Genomic DNA, 21,058 nt, shown 5'->3' with positions numbered 1-21,058 from the left:
TTCAAACTATTTTACTTCAAGCCAGTGTTATCTTTGGCGGTGGATAAGCTTTGAACTAGCCTAATCCGAAGCCTCAAGTCCTGACATAGAAAGACATTTCCTAGCTATGGTAAAGGAAAGTTTCAATTCTATTAAGGACACAGAGGTGAGGATTAGCCCACCTGTTTCGACATCCCTCCCAGAACACCTACGTATGTGAAGTGAGCAACTTGTTTCCAGATTGTTCACGCTCAACAGAAATGTTACTTACGCTTTGCTCTGGTTGCTGAAGTCACAGTCACTTGAGAAGGTTCACATTCCCTATTCCAGAATTACAACTTTTTCTTATTGGACTTCGGTTCGGACGCCAGTAAACAAGAGTAATCTGAAGAGTGGCTGGATGGGGGGGAGGGAGGACAATCGGAGGTCCTGACAGGAGATTGGACGCTGCTGGACCTTTTCTGTTTATTTCCCTTGGTTTCATGGGAAATGTAGTTTATGTTTTAACTATTGATGACTGCTGGAAATAAACGTGGAGAAAGAAGCCTACTCCTTACCTCCGAGTCCAGAATAGAATTGAAACTTTCCTTACGATAGCTAGGAAATTTTTCATTATACTATCATGCCTGGTGGGCAGGTTGAGTTTTATTAATGCGCAGGAAGGAGTTTTTTTCCCCCCCAAGATGAGAAAGTGTAGTGTCACAGAGCATGGATAAGCCTGAAAACGAGAAGAGCAAATAAGCACTGTGGTATTCCTTTTCGGCCAATGAAGTAGATGGGTGCTAGTCAAGATTGCCCTGATCTACTGACAAATAACATTTAAACAATCGTTTACAAAAGGAGGAATGCTAAACTTTCCTCAACATTGTAGGACTAAATAAAGTAGTAACCTTTTCCAGCATCAGATCATGTGGCCCAAGGATGGACTAAAATTAAGGCAGATGTGTAGAATGTAGCTTGAGAGTTCTAAGGTGGTTGATGTGCGTTAAGGTCTAAAAGTGGGCCAGCCACCATAAAACTGAAAAATAAAATACAAATGGTGTAGCTATGGGCATGGAGCGACACAGGCCAATGATGGCACCCAGGGTTTTCTGGAAATTTACACGCCACACCACCTGTAGAAAGTGGCACGAAAAAAGGCTGTTTATTCAAACACTTACGTTGAAGTAAGAAAGGGGTAGGTTGCACACCTGCACGGAGAAAGGGACACGCAAATTCTGAACCGCTGCCGCATTTTATAGTAGACTGGAACAGAATGTTTAAAATGGTCCTGTTTTAACTAACATCTTTATGGTCAATGCAAGACATTACATTTAGTGAAAAGTTCAAATCCGATGTCAGTTTCTGGTAGGTCCAAGACATTCTGAAGACATCTCACAGGATACTTGAAAAGGAAAAAAAAGTTATCGTAAGGTAGTTTTTCTTCACATGGATCTTCATTGAATAGCGCTAGCAAAACTATCCACTGTTGAGTAAGCAACCCATGCCAACGAATTGCGGTAACAAATTGCCCAGGACTCCATACATAAAGCACGAGGTAGGCTCGCAAGCTGGACACTTCCCAGCATTTTCATTGAAGGGAGAAACCGTTCCCAATGTGCCCAGAAAAAATTTACAATTTTAGGTCACATGAGCAAAAATGTTCTTTATATGAATGTCAATGAACTCCAAATTAAACAGACATCTGCAAGGGTTGGAAGGGGAAAGTATACTACTTTACAGAGATGTCAGTGTTGAATATAGATTCCAAGTAGCCTCGCACTGATCTTGCCAGAAGACATTTTTTTCCCATTGCCACAAACATGGCAAATATAAGGACATGGGAGGGAGCTCAAAATTACAAGGGAGGCCTGGGTGCAGAGTTTGCTCGATTTTCAAGAAGCAATCATGCTGCTCTTTAAAAACAGCAGTACTACTGCAAAAGAAACACTGCATTGGTCTACTGGCAAAAAAGGAAGAAAAAAAAAAAAGAGGAAGAAATAAAAACGCGACGCAAAAATGTGCAGTCATGTCAGACATCGTAGGTGGCAAGACCAGACGGACTCAGCATGGTATTTTTTCAAGCACTCCTAACGACAACAGATTTTAAATATTTATGGCGGTGGCGTAGATAAAAGCAGGTATGGGAGAAGCTGCATATTAAAGTCAATGTATAACTTAGGCACAGTGTTAATTTTCAAGGCTAAAATTGGTAGAAGGGTAAGCTAAGGGGCACAGGAGGTGAAATTTGACTTTTTTACAAGCCACTTTTTAGGCATGGAATAAAAAAGGTGTTTGCGCTGCTCATGGTGAACACAGTAAGAGCGTTGGTTCAGCACCCTTTAGAGCAAGCGTCAAAACCTGGGCATTAGCAATATTATTTGTTAGTAGCATCACTTAAACACAGGCTCGGGCCACAAGAAATTGTAAACATCTTTCGAATGCACCATTCAACTGAGAAAATTGTGCAGGGTTCGCTGAATGCGACAAGACAATCTATTCTTGTCCAGGGAACATTTCAAGTATCCCTGCATGGCAAATAGATGATAAAGTTCATAAAGCATCCACCAAGCACGCCCTTTACTACGCTTGAAAAGCGCGATCACCACCATGCAGCCAGTTCAAATAGCTTGGCGGTGGTAGGTAGAGCCCTAAATTTAATACAGCCCAGAGCTCTTGGCTGATGACGATTCAAGATAAACGCAGAGAACATAAGTGAAACAAACTCTTCTTGGGTTGATTATGCGTGCCTATATATTGTAGACAGCGAGCAGTTTTCTCCACGGTCTTGTACCTGATATAAGGAATCTTGAAACGGATCCTCCTTTCTTGAACTGGAAACCAACAGTGGGACAGCAGAGAAGGCGGATCTTGTTCACCGGGGTTTACGTTATCTGAACGTCATTACAACAGCAAACACCTCTGCAAATACATATTGGCTGCCAGCTGCAACCAGCATTTGAGCATTCAATCTACCGTGTTTATCCGAAGAAAAAAAATGCATCCTGTTCAAACTAATCCCTTTAGACAAAGGCTAGATCACATAATACACCAGAGGCCTTCTGCATTCTGAGCCAGCCCCATCAACAGCCTTTGGTCTAAAAACAGCCATCTGAAAATTTCTAAACCATCCCATCAAGTTTTTGCCCTTAGTAAGATGCGAGGTCTACCGAGAAACACTGAGGGAGGCGGGGAGGGGGACCTTGTCCAGAACCTATTTATTCTTGCCACAGTTCAGTTTTGCAGAGTACCAGTGCTAATGCTATTTACAGGTCAACCTCTTATCTAACAGTGTCCAGAAAACGGGTGACTAGGGTCTATGTATTTTGAAATTTAACTTCATCTACTAGCCGCAGCACCATTCTCAGTCAATTGAAGTGGACCCCATTTAGGCCAGTCAGTGTCTCAAGGCCTCAGCATAATGGAGGGGTTTGCAGTATGCCAAGACAATGAGTGTGTTGTGGCATCAAAGAAACCCCTAGATAATTCTGCTGTAAAAAGGACATTGCTGGCTCTAGATCTCACAGAATAAGTCCAATCAGGGCTGCTAGCATGGAGCTAAATGAACGATGTTCGGTATTTTGGTTGGCGCAATGTTCCCACTCATAACCAATAGAGAAACAATAGAAAACATTGTATTTTAGGACGGTTGCCCAAGAAATAAGAAAATTGCCTTATTCAGATTCCATGGTAGAAAATGTGTTTGAATGTTAGATAATTTCAGACAGAACCCCCTTAAAAATGTTAATGCAAATTTACTGAAACACATTAAAAAAATCCATCAGCTATTAAGACAAAATGTACTGCTGTGAAGGACCCATTCCAGCTTTGTGGGTGCAAATGGCGGCACCGAGTTATACCTGTGAAATGCCTAGCGCTGCCCAATAAAATGTCCCGAACATCTTAGCATTCAGCGTGAGCCGGAACCGGAGAGGCGATGCACTGAGGAGCTGGAATCGATCAAGTAGCCTTGCAAAGGGACGGTATCACTGAAGTACAATTTGTCACAAGAAGCTGATAATACATTAGGCAACCCCAAATCGGGAAGAGACATCGAACTGTTGCTTGACCGCAATACTGATTTTGGCACACTACCAGCATTTAAACGATATTACTTGCTGGGCGCTTGCCCGTTCTCCTATTACATTACCCAGCAACTAAAATCATACCAGCAAGGTGTTTTACAAGTATAGCGTCGCCCTCTAGCACTAGTTAGAAATACAGCTCTTCCCATAAGGAGAAAAGAAACACTACACCTGATCTTGAATGCCTTCCCCAGATAACCAAATTATGTTTTGTTTAGCAAGTCACTGTTGTGCGGTACCCTCAGTTATGCGTGTCAAAAAAGCTTCACTTGCAAGCTTATGCCCATAGGGACTTTTCCTACAGATCAATGAACACTTCGTATCAGGGGTAATGTGGGAGTGCTGTCACAGCAAACTCAGAATTTTAATGCAGCGTAGCCCTTTCTTGCCAGATAACATTGACAACTGCCTGTAAAGCGTTTTAAAAACATGAGAACAATCAACTTACCATGATGTCTGAACCAGGTGTTGGTTACGTTCACATTCTAACACCTGGAGGTACATAACGATTATCTGGAAAATACGGAGTTAAAAGTTATCACCAAGAAAAACAGCTTGCATCTCTGCCACATTTCAAGGAATAACCACGGTGTAACAGAACAGGACTTCTAATAGGGCCAAAGGCAGTCATGACTCACATGATCTTTTAAACGCAAATGCGACGAGATTTGTTAAGTGCTTCGAACAAACTAAAGTTTTAGGTTTTAATTGCAATTAACTAAGCATGAACACCGTCTAAGCAATTAGAAAAAACCTAGTTCCTTTAATATACTTTGCAGCTGCCTAGTGAACATTAGCACTTTAAATGTTGCTAGAATGGGTGAAAAGTTAACTATCACACTGACAAAACATGGTAGGTTACTATAACTGGATAAATGAAACTCACCTTGTGAGGATGCTTTACATGGACACAAAACCCCAATTCTTTCAAGATTCTTCTTTCTGCCTTTATGATTTGATTCTTGAGGCTGACGTAGTCCGGGTCCAGAATTAAAGGGGAAGGCTTCCTGAAAAATAAAGATAAAGCTAAAAAAATAACCCTCTGAACATTGGTTAATCATTAAAACATAGCTATCAGGTCACTAATTACTGCATTCCAACTTGCTTAGCAAGCAGTAAAGATGTGGAAAGGTTCTCGGAGGGGATTTTCATGTATAGTCATAAGCGATGAATAGCCCCGCCCATGTGCGGGGCCTCTGGAGCACTTTATCCAAATACGTTCTCATGGGAAGAAGTTTGCCTTTCTTTGGGAAAGTCTTGAAAAGTCACGTAAGAATGTCATTATGCATCCTAGGAGTAGGCCACAGAGGTCAGAGTTCTTCATCTTTTAATGGCAAAAGGAGGAATGTGTGAATATATACTCAGACTATATATTTTTTTTGTAATAGCGAAGAAAAAGAACCTTCACAAACTTTTTTTGCTATGAATAGGCAGATATGGAGAAGTACCTGGCCCTGCAACCCATAGGCTCCCATTATCAGTATGGAAAAAGAAAACTGCCTTTAAGAGCAGAGACCACCAATATCCCAGCATGCTCAGCCAGAGGCTTTTCCAGCTCTTTCCGACAGGACCCGTGGAGCATTGAACTCAAACTAGTTCGATTTTTTCCTTCAATTTAACTATTTTTTTTACTTCACTCCGCGTCTTCTCTGTGGATCAAAGGGTTTCTCTTAGGAAAGAGACTACTTTCCTATTCAAAATGCCCTCTCTGACAAATGTCAGATGTGGCAGAAAAAAAGGTTAAAAAAAACCCTCATGAAGTCTGTATTCTTTGCTTGCCTTCCTCCCTTTTTCCCACCTCCTGTGAAATCAGCAAAAACTTCTCCAGACGTACCCTCCGTGACAGGAAGAAGATCTGCCTGCAGGGAAGAGAAGAAAACAGCAGGTAGCTAGTGAGACCTCTGAGCGAAGGGGCAAGAAAATGTCCCAAAAGAGCTCTTACCTCCACCCACAGTGGACGAGGGAGGTCCGAGAGGCGTTTTTCACCCAGAAAACACTTGTGGTCCCGGTTGGCGTCAACATGTTTGCGGTCATTGACTTGGTGTCGGGGAAATGTTGACGATGAGGACCACCTCACATCTCCCCACCCAGGGGAGGTCAGCATTGTAGATTATATGGCAGAGTGGCAAAACAGACACCTGGGTCTTGAAAATTGTCAAACATGGCTATCGTCTCAGGTTCACTGCCCAACCTCCTTCCATTCCGCCGAAGGCATCCACGTCTCGCCTAAAGCTCTTATAGGAAGAAGTCACATGCTGCCAAAAAAGCGGTCGAACCTGTACCGCGAAACAAACGCAGTCAAGGTATCTACTCCCAATATTTCCTAGTGCAAAAGAAAGGCAGACCCGAGTCCAGGCCGAAAATGGACTTTCGCATCGCAAACTAGTAGATCAGAAAGGAAAAATTAAAAATGTTGGCCTTGCACCAAATGTATCCTCAACTTCAAAAGGGAGACTGACTCTGTTCGATAGATCTACACGACGCCTATTTTCACGTTCTGATCACAGAGTCCCATTGGAAGTTTCTCAGGTTTGTCGCGGGACAGAATCACTCCCAATATGTGGTTCTCCCATTCCGCTTCAAGTCATCAGCACCCAGGACATTCTCCAAATGCATTGCAGCGCACCGTCCGAAACAAATATTTGTATATCCTTACCTGTACGACTGGCTGATCAAAGCATCCACATTTACGGAAGCCCAAGAGCATTTGCCACGATCTGCTTTATTGCTTGGGTTTACACATCAATATGCAAAAGTCCACAGCATCTCCAGCTCGGACTCAATATTACTTAGGAGCTAGCATCGACATGTTACAAGAAAAGGTGTTTCCTTCGGAGGAACAACGGTTATCCATTCTCCTAAAATGTCACAACCTTCAGTGGATAACCAGTCCATCAGAAGGCATAGTCTTCTCTCCTCTATAGCCTCGTGCATATTCCCGACTCCCAATGCTCGCCTCCATATGCATCCTCTCCAGGAATGCTTAGAGGACCAGTGGAACCAATTCTCAGTGAACTGGGAGAACAAGATTACACTATCAATTCAAGCAGTGGAATCTCTCCAGTGGTGGTGCTCCCAGAAAAATCTGTGCAGAATGCCCTTCCATCCACTCCCGCCGACAAACAATGGTCACAGATGCTTCACTGCTCGGCTGGGGAGCCCACATGGATCACTTACAGGTACAGGCCTGTGGTCCTCCAGAGAACAGAAGTACATCAACCGTCTGGACTTCAAGCAGTACACCTGGGTCGCAAGGCTTTTTTTTTTTTACTAGCCATTCACGAGCAACAACCAGTTTGTTCAAAAGGACAATACACCACCATGTCCTACCTGAACAAGCAGGGTGGAACGAGGTCCAGACCTCGGTCACAAGAAGCCCAATCGATTTGGCATTGGCTAATTGCAGGGAATCTCAACACTGGTAGCGGCTCACCTACCAGGGGAACAGAACATCCAAGCAGACACTCAGCAGGGTTTTCGACAACAACCACAAGTGGGTACTGAACAAAGAAGTCAAGCAAAGTATTTTCAGTCTGTGGGACACATGTTCCATGGATCAGTTTGCCACAAAAGAACAAAAAATGCCACAACTGCCTCAAGATTTTACCATCCACAGTCTCTAGGGAATGCCCTATGGATCAACTGGTGGAACAAATTTCTTTAAGTTTTTCCTCCAATACCATTAATACCGACAGTCTTGCAGAAACTGGCGTTCACAACATCCCAGATAATACTCATCGCCTCATAATGGCAGAGACTGCTGTTGTTTCTGGAACTCCTTCACCGGTCTGTCCGCATCTCAGGACTGCTTTGCAGACCGGACCGCCCCACAAAGTTCAGAGGTCAACTACTACACTCCAGCCCGTCATCTTTGAGTTTGGCACATGGAAATGAGCTTGCTACTCCATTCATCGCTTAGGACTATACATGGAAATACCCTACGAGAAAAGGTATAGTTTCTTACTTGCAATTCTAGTTCTCTCGTAGGGGTATTTCAATGATAGTCATAAGCAGCCCTCCCTCCTCCCCGGTGGAGTGGACTCATTATCTCATGCACGATTTACTATCAGTTTACTGTAGCCTTCAAGAAGAATTGCGGTAACTGCCTCTGGTTGAGCATGATGGGTTATTGGTGGTCTCTGCTCTTAAAGACAGTTTTCTTTTTCTATACTTATAATGGCAGCCTATGGGCGTCAGGGCAGGCACTTCTTGATATCCGTCTATTCATAGCAAAAGGGTTTGTGAAGGTTCTTTTTCTGTGGTATTACAAAAAAGATATATATTCTGAGAGCATATATTCACAGTCCCGGCTTATGTCATTACAGGATGGAAACGAAAACTGGGTTGCAATGACATTCTTAAGTGACATTTCAAGGCCTTCTCGTAGAAAGGCGAACTTCTTCACTTAAGAACCTATTTGGATTAAGTGCTCCGGGGTGCCGCAGGTTCATCGATTTTGACTATCATGGAAATACTTGAATTACAGGCTAGAAACTAAACCATCTATAGATTCTATGGTTTAACATGTTAACGTTGGACCAAAAAATAATCCACACAAAAAATTATCAGTATAATATATGGGACAATCTAAAAAAAAAAAAAAAATGTGTCTCATAGTAAAGAGCGAACCCCATGATTCATTAAAATGTGAATTAACACCTCCCCCCTTTAGTTGGGAAAAGTTTCACGAGTTTGTCTCATCCAACAAGAGGATTTACTCGCTCCTTATACAACTGCTTGAGCTCAAGGATGTTTGATGGCATTTATTAAAGCCATCTTTGGGTTCCACAGAGCATTATCAATATTGGGCCGCTCAAAAATGTTTATTTTGTCAGAAAGCCGTGTTGCTGGACGTTTCGACCTGTATATCACTTCAGTCAAGCTTTCGCTATTGATAGTTTCAATTTCTGCTCCAAATGTGCCAAGTCATATTCAGGATACTCAATTGAGGCTATGCAGCAGCAGGGCAAAATAGTTTGACACCACAGGTATGTGTCTAACAATATGCAGTGTTTAACAAATATGCCATAGACTTGGTTACCATAAATAGAAGTGGATCAGCAGATATGGTTCTGAATATTTTGAGCTCTGATCGTAAATTGCATTTAATAAGATGCCAGCTCCTCTGAGGATTAGCAAACAGGTCGAACTTTCCCTTTAAAAAACGGGTAGACTCGTCGAAAGATAATGTAACCCAATGACAAGCATGTGGCAATGCAGCCACAAACCTTACAACCTACACTTCGAGGCATACTTAAACGAGAACCACTTTATCAATTTTAAACACAACCGCCCCCAAGAAAATTAAGCATCTCAAACATTAAAAAGCTTATCACCTCTTCTCTCTTAATTGCCGAAGTCGGTGAAAAACATTGATCACATCCCTTACGCGTCTTGGTGCCTCTTCAAGTTTGGATGCCAAATGTACACAGGCCATTGACACATGCTGAAATAGAAGTATTGCAACATACTGATGTTTTGTTCAATTCGGGAGCTGAGCCTCCAACAGCTTAAGGAGGGATAAGAAAAAATGTCGATGAATATAAAAAACAATGCAATCGGTTATGCCCATCCCATCTGAACATGCAAGACTTCTCAAAATGGAAATATTAAGTCATGTGAACAAGCAATGAGCACTACATACATGAACGAACGTGTTGGGGAAACTTGATGGCCTCGAATAAAATGCAATTTAACTCAAGACACTAGGTGTACCCCAAAGCACCATTTCCAGGGAGCAGACTTCCTATTAAGTGGGCAATTTTTAATTTGTAACTGACATTTCAGCAGTATTTGTATGCCAACGGTAAAGATTTTCACTTGTCCGCAGAAAATGAATACGGTTCTCAAACAATAGGATGGAACTTGCCATGCAACAGGAACAGGAGTCAACAGTTTCTGGCATAAACGTAGTAACTGCTAACTGATCATGCGGTTTCTAAAATATAATTTGGTATACTAACACTGGATACTGCCATAACAAAATATTGGGGCTGTCAAAAAGCCGTAGTATCCAAGTGTATTTCGATAAAAACAACAAAACGGTCACAACGGGAAACAATTTCTTCGAATACACTGTATTATTCATAGTGTAATAACCCTAACAAGTTATCAAAACCACAAGGAACAAGAGTGAGAGGAGACAAAACAGCAGAGCCTAAGAGTATGCAGATGAACCATGCGGCCAAGAGGGAGAACTTTGCTACACGACGCGTGAGCGCCATTTGAATGAACAATACCAAGAGGCTATCACACCCTCCATTATGTTGTTCTACTCTACATAATTGCCTATTTCATTGGAAAGAGCTTATGGTGTGATGCCGGTAAATAGGACCGTGATTCCGTTGGGAAGAACGTTAGATCCATATGCACCATAGACGAGGAGCCCATATTTTCTTGGCACATTATGTAGCAATCGTGATATGATGGAGTACACATTACCAATTTTTGGAAAATGCATGGATTCATTTGCATACACTGGCTCTGCTGTGTCGTCTTCTCTTTCCGAGTGGTTTTGATTACTATTTAGAGTAATTACAACATGAATACTGTGTACTGTATGAAAAACATTTCATACTGTTCAGGCTTTAGGGAACCATTGTGGATAGGCTTTAACGGGCCCGATATACGCCAGAAAAGGAGCACTGCGTTGTCAATTACTTGTAAATGTGGAAACTGATCCCTGCTGTCTTACAGAGCCAATTGGAAACCGAGAAGTTATGAAAAATCCCACAATAGTTAAATACTGCTTTGCCAATACATCAATTTTCATACATGCAGATAAAACAATGATACCCTTTATTTCACTTCAAATATATATCTAACGGATTAGGTCATAAATAAGGTTGACCATTCATGGCAAACACACTATTTGCTCCCCAAAAAGATAGCGATCTATAACCCAAGATTTGACTTTGGGTACATTATGGTGCCAGTGGATGCCAATTTGTGAGGTTTTTAGGATTCATTTAAACATGGCTGTAACGTCCCTAAGAAAAGTGGACGTTTCACCTACTGTTCCAAGAAACTTTTTTGCCCTGAAATATGAGAATGACACCTCAAGCTCAATCGTAACATCCATTGGTGTGAAATTCTTTTGTACTTTTTCAAGACTGAAGCATGGATAATTCCCTCAATTCCATCTGAAAGGGAATTATCAAGTATGGAAACAGACTAAAGGCAAGTGCTAAGCTCTATCCTTCGTGAAGTGAGCGACATTAACATGGATGACAAAGCAAAGCTTTATCCCGCGAGGGAATACTTATCCCGCAAGGGGATAAAAATTATCCATAAACCAATCAGTAGTCAACTGAGACAACATTCCTAAGGAGACTCAAGTTGGCAATCAAAATGTATGCATTTTTCAGCATCCACTGAAAATGGGACAAAATTTAGACCGGGCACCCTGAAGGAGTATTCACATTGCCTTGTCAGTGTAGTTACTCTAAGGAGTCTTGAGGAGGTAAGGCCATCACAATATAAAACAGAAATAAGCTTCTAAAAGTTTACCCTTTTCAACTGAACCACTAAATGGCTCAGACATTGCTTTGAAGTCCACTTTTGAATTCGGTCTATATTCTTAGCAGCTACACGGATACTGCTGCTGTCTCTATCTACCAATAATTAGGGAGTTGACGGCGTAGACGGTTGTTGACAAATCTTGCGATGTCCGATCTGCCGGCCAACAGCTACCCAGCATTCAAACAAACCTCTACCAATATCCCGACTTTGTTCTTCGCCATGGGGCAGGACAGACAAGCAGGAGTCAAATGCCCCTGCAGCTGCTCGCGCACTAGCACCTCCATCCCCTTGCTAAGATGGTGTTCCTCAAGGACAGAAGATCCACTCAGCTCGATATATGAAATCACAAGACACAAGAAAACCAATTCAACACTACGCAAAATGATGGCACATTACACAGCATACTCAATACGCTTTACAATGAATAGGTACAAGAAGTATAACACCATACTATCGTATTCATTACATAGGTTGAATGTTATACATGAGTTTCTATTAGGAATGATTGATGTGGGACATTCTCAAAACGTCAGTTGAGAGTTGGGGCGTCACGCTAAGGGAGGCTGAATAAAGAATTTGCCAAGTATCAAGACATCAGCAGTCAACTTACTCCAAGAGAGATAAAGGAACTGAGTGGAAATAGCATTAAACGTCACAGCACATTATAAGCCACCTGCATTACGAAACCGTATGGTGAAGAGTGCAGTTCAAATGGCAGTGCAGAGTGGTTCTAATGTTCGTGGTGCTGAAAATTAAGATGGGCACGTAGCACCACAGTAAGCAGAGTGTTTTTTTAAGTTCACCATTTGAGGTCACAAGAGAACATGTGTGTATAGACCAACAGGTTTCTAAGTTCACCAACATGGACCCATGAGACTGGGTGAAGTAAAGTATGGACGCATAAGGAGGAGACTTATCAAAGTTTAGAGGTCCTTTTAAGAACAAGGAAGTGCATGAATGTTATGTGGTGTTGGAGAATGGGGATTAATGTAACAAACGTGGAGTAGATTTGTATCAGAGGGGGTAAAAACTGCTGACGAAGAAAGTGGAGGATACCGTGGTTTTATGCTAATGGGACCTGTAGAACTTCACTAACCATGTTTGCGGTGTAGTGCCCAAGCTACTTAACTTTACAAGCTCCTATGAACCCTCTATCACAACAACAACGTTGTCTCAAACAGTCGAGGGTGTGCGGCTGACGAAAGTGGGAACTTTGTGGCTCACAGGCTTTAGCCTGCATCAAAAACTCTGGCCGGCCCAAGTAAGAACAATCCAGCATCCAAGCCTAAGCTGTCGAAAAAAGGTGTGTTATTTGATCAACGCTTTAGCTATATCTTACTAAACCATCGTTTCTGCAAGAAACTATGTGGTTAGCAAAAATCTATTGAGCTGGTAAACTGGCACGTTTTGCTACCACCACACAGCAGGGGTCATTGCGTCAGTCGCCATTACTCACTGACTCCCTTCACTTTGAAATGGCTGCAGAAAGCCTATGCTAATTCAATACATTCACCCAAAACAATTCTGCTCTTCTATGCAGAGTTTATCAACTTTAAATACTGGCACTTCATTTGCCTGCACATATTTTTAGGTCAAACCTAAGCAGCGCATGTGCAGCTCTGTGACATACTGTATTGGAGTATGGAATAAAAGCATGCCCACTCTCCGCCAATATTGTCCATTGTCTTTCACAAATGCTGACTTCTGATTTGTTAATAGGCTGGTTAGTCCCCGTTTAGTACCGCCTTGTCTTTATCTGTAACCTCCAACGAGGACTGGCCCCTTTACTTCTGTTACAGGGTAAGTCTTTTTAGTCTAAGCATTATATTCTTTAACACTAGCTGCCTGCAACTGCCAGCCACAAATCGCAGACGAATGCTAGTTTCCGGTCCAGGGAAGACTAGCTTGGCAGTTCAGGCTGCACTGTTCCCATGAGACACAGGGTCAAGACTGATGTGCATATAGCTGGGTCTGAACTGGGGTGGCGAAGTGAGCTAAAGAATGATGAATTCAACCTAGATCTGTGACTGGGGGTGAGTGTCTTAAGAGTTTCAGCGCTCTGCTCATCGCCTCCTCGTGATTGCCATTTAAAAACAGCAACGTTAGCGAATTTTTTTGTTGTTGCAAGTACTGGGTGACATTTTCTTTTCTCCCACTTTATTCAGAGAGAAAGACAGCCAACTGCTCCAACCCCTCCGCTTTACAAATAAAGGGACTTCTGCTACTTCATTTTATTATGTATTTCCCGGTGAAGGGGGAAATCTTTTGGGTTAGCTTATGTGCCTTATTTGTGGCGCTTGCGAAACAAATTAATCTCACTGTTCGCCGTGGCCAAACTTACTGGATTTGCAAAAGCAAGTAAACTGACATTATCACCCCGATATATCAAAGCGAAGGAAGTTACAAGTAAGGTGCCTCCACCGCTAATCTCATTGACATTCGCCAGAACTCTTGACTTCTTAACTTAGAATTTCTCTCCCTCACTTGGGACAGTAGACCCTCTACTCCTCCTTTGAACTCCTTGAATGGGAGCATTACTAATCCGGCTCCCCGCATCCAACCTCTCCCCTCTCCTAATCCCACTGACTGTCCAATCCCCGGCCCCTGTTCACCCCCCTCCAAAGACCCAAGTCATTCTCGGCCCCTGCCTAAAACATTAAACTTTTCAGCTCAATAGCACAGCAACTAAACAGAATGGAGCTGAAAATTAACTCCTTTGCTTATTTCCTTTACTTACAACAAGATCTTCTCAACAGGACCAAGCCGCCGGGCTCCCTCTCCCCGGGTAGATTTCCGCCCACCCCACTTAATACCGCTCCCCTGGCCCCACAGTGCACCCCTCGTCCCTCCAGATCATCAGCAAGTCAGGCCCTTCGACCCAACCGGGATCACCAACCCTTTTCGATACCAAAACCTGATTAGGTCAACGACTCTTACCTTGCTTTGAGCCAGAAGTCAGCCCCTTTCCCCATCCCGGTTATCAGCACTAACAGAATCCCTAAAAATGTCCACTCGCCTAGACCTCCTGCTCAATACTCTATCCACCTTACTCCTCCCCCCCCCCCCCATCATCATCGAGGCTCCCCGTTCTCTCTTTTGCATGCTCCTCAACTGCAGATCAGCAGTACAACACGCCACAGACATTGCTGAAGCTCTACTCGCTGAAGAAATTGACATCGCTTTCCTCACTGAATCCTGGCTCAATGTCCACGTCACCCCCATTCTTGACATTCTCACCCCTCCATGGTACACCATCATCAGACAAGACAGACCGAACAAAAATGGGGGAGGACTAGCCATCATTCACAAGGCAGGAATACAGATTACCAAACTTAAACCTGCAGAATACCTATCGTTTGAATACCTGGGTGTCGAACTCACTGCCCAGGGCACCTCACCCATCAAATTCCACACTATCTACCATCCTCCTGGAGAGCGTACCCTTTTCCCCGAAGAACTAACAGACCTAATATGAGGGTTCTCCATGACAGACATTAAAGACGTGTTCCTGGGTGACCTCAATATCCACTGTAGTAACAACCCAGAAGACTCCACTGCCCAGAACCTATCCAACCTACTTGAAATACATAACCTCAAACAACTCTACAATAAACCAACTCACATCAAAGGTGCAACACTGGATGCGATCATTACCAACAATGATCTGGTCTCTCAGAGCGATTTCTCCCATTGACTGGTCCGACCACCACCTCATTCTGTTAAAGATTGATGCACTTGTCTTCCACCAACCTATTTGTGATGACAAACCTAAACACTGGACCAGAAATATCAAAGAAGTCCCTTTATCCGAACTCGAATCCAGGATTCATGCCCATCTTCAACTCCAACCCTCATCATTGACGGCCGATGACCTCACTACACACTAACTCAACAAGCATTGGCATGGCCAATAGGTCTCGCCTTTCGGACCTTATAAGTGTTTAGCCATGCAACAGTTGCATAACTAAACCTTTGAAAAACTTTATTCGACAATTAAGTCATGAAAGTATCGTACATCAAGCAATTACATTAACATGGTTTAAGGAGAAACAGCAATAAAATAAACTCAACACAAGATATTCACACTTAAACACCCTAGATTACGAAATATTCCATGATTACTAATCGATGCTAATTCCTAGACATCCAGTTTGATTAAAGCAATTCATTTTTAAACAACAATATTAACTCATCCACAACAAAAATTAATCGAAACCACAAAAAAACCAAGACTAAGGTTTTTACATGTGAAGATGGATGAGTAAATTTATATAAAATGATAAAAACATGACTACATTAGGGTGCCTTATCGTTGGTCGCTTTCACATTAGAGTGTCTATGCCGTATAGTCCAAGCCCACTTAATACATAACTAAACACTTATAAGGTCCCAAAGGCGAGACCTATTGGCTATGCAAAGCGGCCGCGAAAGTGACCGCAATCAAACATCAAAGCGGCTGTGAAAGTAATCGCGGTAAAGCGCGGCGCGCGCGCACATGCACTATAGCTCTAGGCTGGCCTGATAGCACTTTTTGGAGCCCTCTCAATAAGTCTCGCCAGACCAGCGCATGCGCTGGGTCAGGAGAGACCTAAAAATGACAGGTTCTAGACCAGGTAGCTCCTCTCAAACTCAAAAAATTGAGACGAACCAAATCTAAACCCTGGTTTAACGTGGATCTGAATGAGGAAAGGCGTCAACTCAAACGGAAAGGTCTTGGAGACTAAACACCCCTCGACCTTACACCTAGCGCAACTTAGATCTGCTCGGCAAGCATACAAAAACCACATTTTCAGTGAAAAGGCGTCTTTCTTCTGCAGCCAACTAGAGCTGGCGAAAAACAGACCAAGAGAACTCTTCAACATTGTCAAAAGCCATACAAACTGCACTCCCTCAAGAAATCGAAGCCACCAATGAGGGTTGTGAAGAAATTGCCACCTTCTTCACTAATAAAGTCTCAAAAATTGATCAATCCTTCATCCAAACCTCTAACCCTCCTTCCCTCTTAACCTGCCCCACTCTAACCACCCCTGATCATTCAGAAAGAGCACTTAACAAGGACAATCAGGCCTGCCTCCAGCTAAAAAACAATGCGCATTGGTCCGACTGAGCTAATGTCGGAAAATGAGGTCTTCCGTATAATTTCTAACCTAAAACCTTCCTCCCACACTATGGACCCCATCCACAATCATAAAAACTCAACCACACCATTTCCCCTTTCTGGACAAAAATCATCAACGCCTCTCACCTCAGGCTGTGTCCCAGACTCCCTTCAACTTGGACAAATCGCACCCATTCCCAAACAGGGACAGACCCTAATGATCTAAACAACCTCAGACCTATCTCCAACCTCCCATTCCTTGCAAAAATATTGGAGAAATGCGTCCTCCACCAACTCAAACACATTGGTGAGTTCAACCTCCTCCACACCTTTCAATCAGGATTCGGGAAAGGCTGTAGCACAGAAACAGCTATGCTCAACGTCTGACGATATTCACAAGGCTTTAGATGAAGGTGATGCCTGCCTACTCATCCTTATTGACCTATCTACGGCTTTTGACACAGTAAATCATCCAGCACTTCTGGAGACCTTGTCAAAGCGCTCCGGCATCAATGGCACAGTACTAAAATGGTTCACCTCCTTCCTTCAACATCGCTCGCAACAAATTAAAATCAACTCCTGTCTCTCGAAGCCAACAAAACACTTGGGGTCCCGCAAGGCTTGATCCTCTCCCCGGTCCTCTTCAATCTTTTCATGGTGCCCCTCACTATCATCTTGAAAAAAGCTGGAGTGAATTACCACCTTTACGCTGATGACACCCAAATCTATTTCAAAATCAAGTCTCCCAGTGACATCCAACACCTCAATGCCACTCTAACCGAGATCCAAACTTGGTTCAACGCTAACCACTTAAAGCTCAACCCAGATAAAACAGAACTAATCCTATTCTCCCCAAAAAGCAACCATCATTCAATCCAAAAGTGGCTCAAGAATCTGGTCGCCCTAAACTGCCCCATCGTCTTATCCGACTCAGTTAAGTCTCTAGGCATCACCCTTGACAAGAACTTCTCTATGGAGGCCCACATCAAAAACTCTGCAAAAAGTGCTCTTTTTCTCTCTAAAACACCTCAAGAAATTGAAACCTTTTCTTCCCCATGATTACCTCAAGACAGTAGTCCAATCCCTAGTTCTCTCCAAAAATCGACTACGGGAACGCCATCCTAACAGGGACTCCAAAAGCTCACCTAGCCCCTCTAAGGGCAGTGTTGAACATGGCCGCTCGACTCGTATCTGGAGTAAAAAGATTTGATGACTCCAGCTCTCAACTCCCTCAACTGGCTTCCCATGGAAGGGAGGTGTATTTACAAACTGGCCTGCATCACACACAAAACCCTTCACTCTCCGGCCCCTAACTACCTTAAACTGGTAAGAGCAAATCAATCCAGAACGCTGAGAAGATCCAACTCACTACTCCTTATTCCTCCGAAACTGAAAACCACACAACACCGATCGTTCTCGGACAACGCTCCCTGGATGTGGAACGCTCTCCCTAGAGTCCTCAGACGCAACCCCTCCTTCTCCTGTTTCAAAAGGGACCTGAAAATCCATCTCCTTAAATACTTTCACGACCAATGTCAACTAACCTAGACTTCAATATCCGAGTTTACTCCTCTCTCTTGACATTCAAAGATAGTTGGTGAGTGGACTGTGTTAACCACCTTATCTTCCATGCTGTATTTTTTTATCCCTGGGTTGCTTCCTTACTGCCTGCCTACTATGTAATGCAATTTCCGTATGTTTTTCTCTTTACAGTATGTAAGTAAAGCGCTCCGATACCTACGGGTCAAGCTAGCGCTATATAAAACTTTTAAAATAAATAAAATAAGGTTCTTTAGCTACTGCCTTACTTCAAATGGAAAAACTGGTTCACTGACCACACTGGCTTCCTCCAACAACCTACACAATTTCCCCGATGCCCACCAACTTGGTTCACGTACTCGGTTGACAAGTGTTCCATTTTTCTCAGGATGCCTTTAATTCATGTCAGTTTAGTTCTCAAAAGACCATCGCTAGCAAAAGCTACATTACACATTCCTCCTGGTCCACCAACATCACAGGTTACACCACTTGCCCCAGACTTTGGCCCTCTGGCTCACATTTGCTACTGAGGAAGCAGAGTAAGGACAAGAAACGGAAAATCTTCGGATATGAAAGGTGCGTACACTGTAAAGAAAGGTTTCAGGGACAGCAGATGGCAAGGAACAGGATATTACTCCAGGTTGATGTCCACGGACCATTCTACACCATGAGGTCTAAACTAACGGGGAGAAGCTCTGGTTTAAAGGAGCATCGTGCAGATAGTGCTGTTTAAACTTAAAACAAATAACAGCAGCCACTCTAATGGGCCAATACTTAAATCTTTTTCATTCAGATCTGCTGGGAGCGAGTCGGAAGGGACTTCAAAGAAGTCTCCCCGCCTCTATTTCGGAAGATCACTATGTGGATACTTTTACATGTCAGTGGGGCCTGGCTAACCAGAATAGTATATTTGGCAGGCATGCACTCAATTGCATTTTTAATAGGTTAACATAACCAATGTTTAAATCAGCCTAAACATTGTGTTCTACACTTTCATGCAAAGGCAAGTGAGTATGGAAACTACTTCCTATACAAGGGAGCGGACTGTACAATTGTAAACTAGCTCAATAGTCTGGTGTGCAGCATTTTTTTTTAAAACAGCAACGGGTTCGAAAGATTAGGGCTGAAATGCGGGGGAGGGGGGGAAATATCACCGATATGTCATTCTTACCTCCATGGAATGTTTCACAAATGATTTTGTATAGAAGAAGCGCTGAAACAAGACTTGCCCCGTCGCCATGGCCACCTAGAAAATACAAATAAAGGTTGAGAGCAAACTCCATAACGAAAGATAAGTCGTGAACAAATATGGTCAAAAACAAAGGAAACGAGCCTAAAAATGAATTAAAATGAATATTTTATAGGCCTAAAAAGGCTATACTATTAACATTCTAGACACGTCACCGCATACCACTGACCGAAACTTATTATAAACGCAATGATGCAATATGTCACGCGGCTTCGCCAGCCGAGTTTCTGAGAAACCAGCCTCCTAAATCCACTGGAGGAAAGCTATTACGGGAACAACGAATGTTGACCATATTAGTCAAGTCTGGGTTTCCGGCTCCACGTAACTTAAAAATATGCAGCCAACACTACGTATAAACGAAGCATGCTTCAAACACTAAACTTCGAAGCTATCACAGGAACGTCTACATAGTAAATTAACATCTGTATGGGTTATGAGACACTCAGGAAAAGTCTTAGTATAGTCGCAACTCCGTGGTATTAAGTGTACGACAACTGGCGAAGAGTAACAAAATATCGGGTTATTATATATCTGTACTTGGATTTAATAAATGCCCTCCTAAAAGATGCAGCAAATTGGGACAGCAGTATGGGGATTCAACCCTCGGCGAACAACCGCCCCAGACCGGCTCCTTAACTGCGAGTAGGCCGCACTCTTGGCCGCCATTTTATGACCGATTTAAGAAGCACATAGGATAGAGGCCCACTAATCATTCTAGATACATTTTTAACTAAGAACCTCAAAGACAGCAGTTTAACAAGCCAAGTCGCACACCAAACTTCATATTAACAGAGAACGACAGGACCTAAGGCTATACATAGGCCCATTGAGGGGGCCGCCATTTTGACCGCAGGCGGAAATATTGAAAAAAATACGATGAGACATGTCGCTGGGATCCACCCCACCCCGGTGTGAAATTCATTAACGGGTGGTTAACTTCGCCATCAAACATACTAATTATTTCCGTGACCATGTTTACTTGACGGGCCCTCCCAAATGCTCACCTGCGGCATTCGCAAAAGGATGCCAGCCGACTGGATAAGTTCGCACCCCACGCTACGTAGCGCGCCCTCGATCTCTGGGCCTAAACCGTCGCTGACGGAAGGGGTCTGCGCGAAGTGAGCATCGGGAATCAAACAATTCTCGAGGGTGATCAACACTCCGGAGTACATGCGATCTCCGATTAATATCCCTTCAGAACCGGAGCCTGTTCCGGCAGCTGTAGTGGGAGTCGCCGCCACCGCCGTCATCTTTTCTGGGCACCGACCTCTCGTTCTCCGACGGGAAACTAACGAAGGCAGCTTACGCCACGCAACGCCGTTACCTCAACTCCCCCGGCTCGGACGAGCTGCCTAGCCCACTCGTTTAACAAGGGGTGCGATGATTGGATGGAACTGCTGCAGTTCGCCTAGTATCGCTTCGTATGATTGGACGATTGGCTAAACGTTGGGCGGGACCGTCACGTCTTTGTTCCAAGGGAGCGGTTGAGGTGACGTAGATGGTCGGTGAATCATGCTCAGTGACGACTTAGGCGAGTAACTCCTTGCGTAATGTCGTCGGTTACCTAAGACCTAATCGCCTTCCCCGCAGTACGATAGAACGTTTTTA

General features: G+C 43.4%; 1 protein-coding gene across 1 annotated transcript in view; it reads right to left on the bottom strand.

Moving 5' to 3' along the window:
* Nucleotides 1-20,827, bottom strand: part of CCNL2 (cyclin L2) — a 60,476-nt gene extending 39,649 nt beyond the window's left edge. The window contains exons 1-5 of the mRNA XM_085609558.1: nt 20,455-20,827; nt 19,373-19,447; nt 9,380-9,489; nt 4,930-5,050; nt 4,492-4,556 (exon numbers count right to left, since the gene is read on the bottom strand). Of these exons, the coding sequence (XP_085465684.1) occupies nt 4,492-4,556; nt 4,930-5,050; nt 9,380-9,489; nt 19,373-19,447; nt 20,455-20,700 (617 nt within the window). The 5' untranslated portion in view covers nt 20,701-20,827. The remainder of the gene's footprint in view (nt 1-4,491; nt 4,557-4,929; nt 5,051-9,379; nt 9,490-19,372; nt 19,448-20,454) is intronic.
* Nucleotides 20,828-21,058: the final 231 nt, after the last annotated feature.

The sequence above is a fragment of the Triturus cristatus genome, chromosome 1_2 (genome assembly GCF_964204655.1).
Source record: "Triturus cristatus chromosome 1_2, aTriCri1.1, whole genome shotgun sequence".
NCBI classification, from domain to species: Eukaryota; Metazoa; Chordata; class Amphibia; order Caudata; family Salamandridae; genus Triturus; species Triturus cristatus.
Note: the sequence above shows the minus strand (reverse complement) of the source record. Positions and strands in the feature narration are given on the sequence as shown.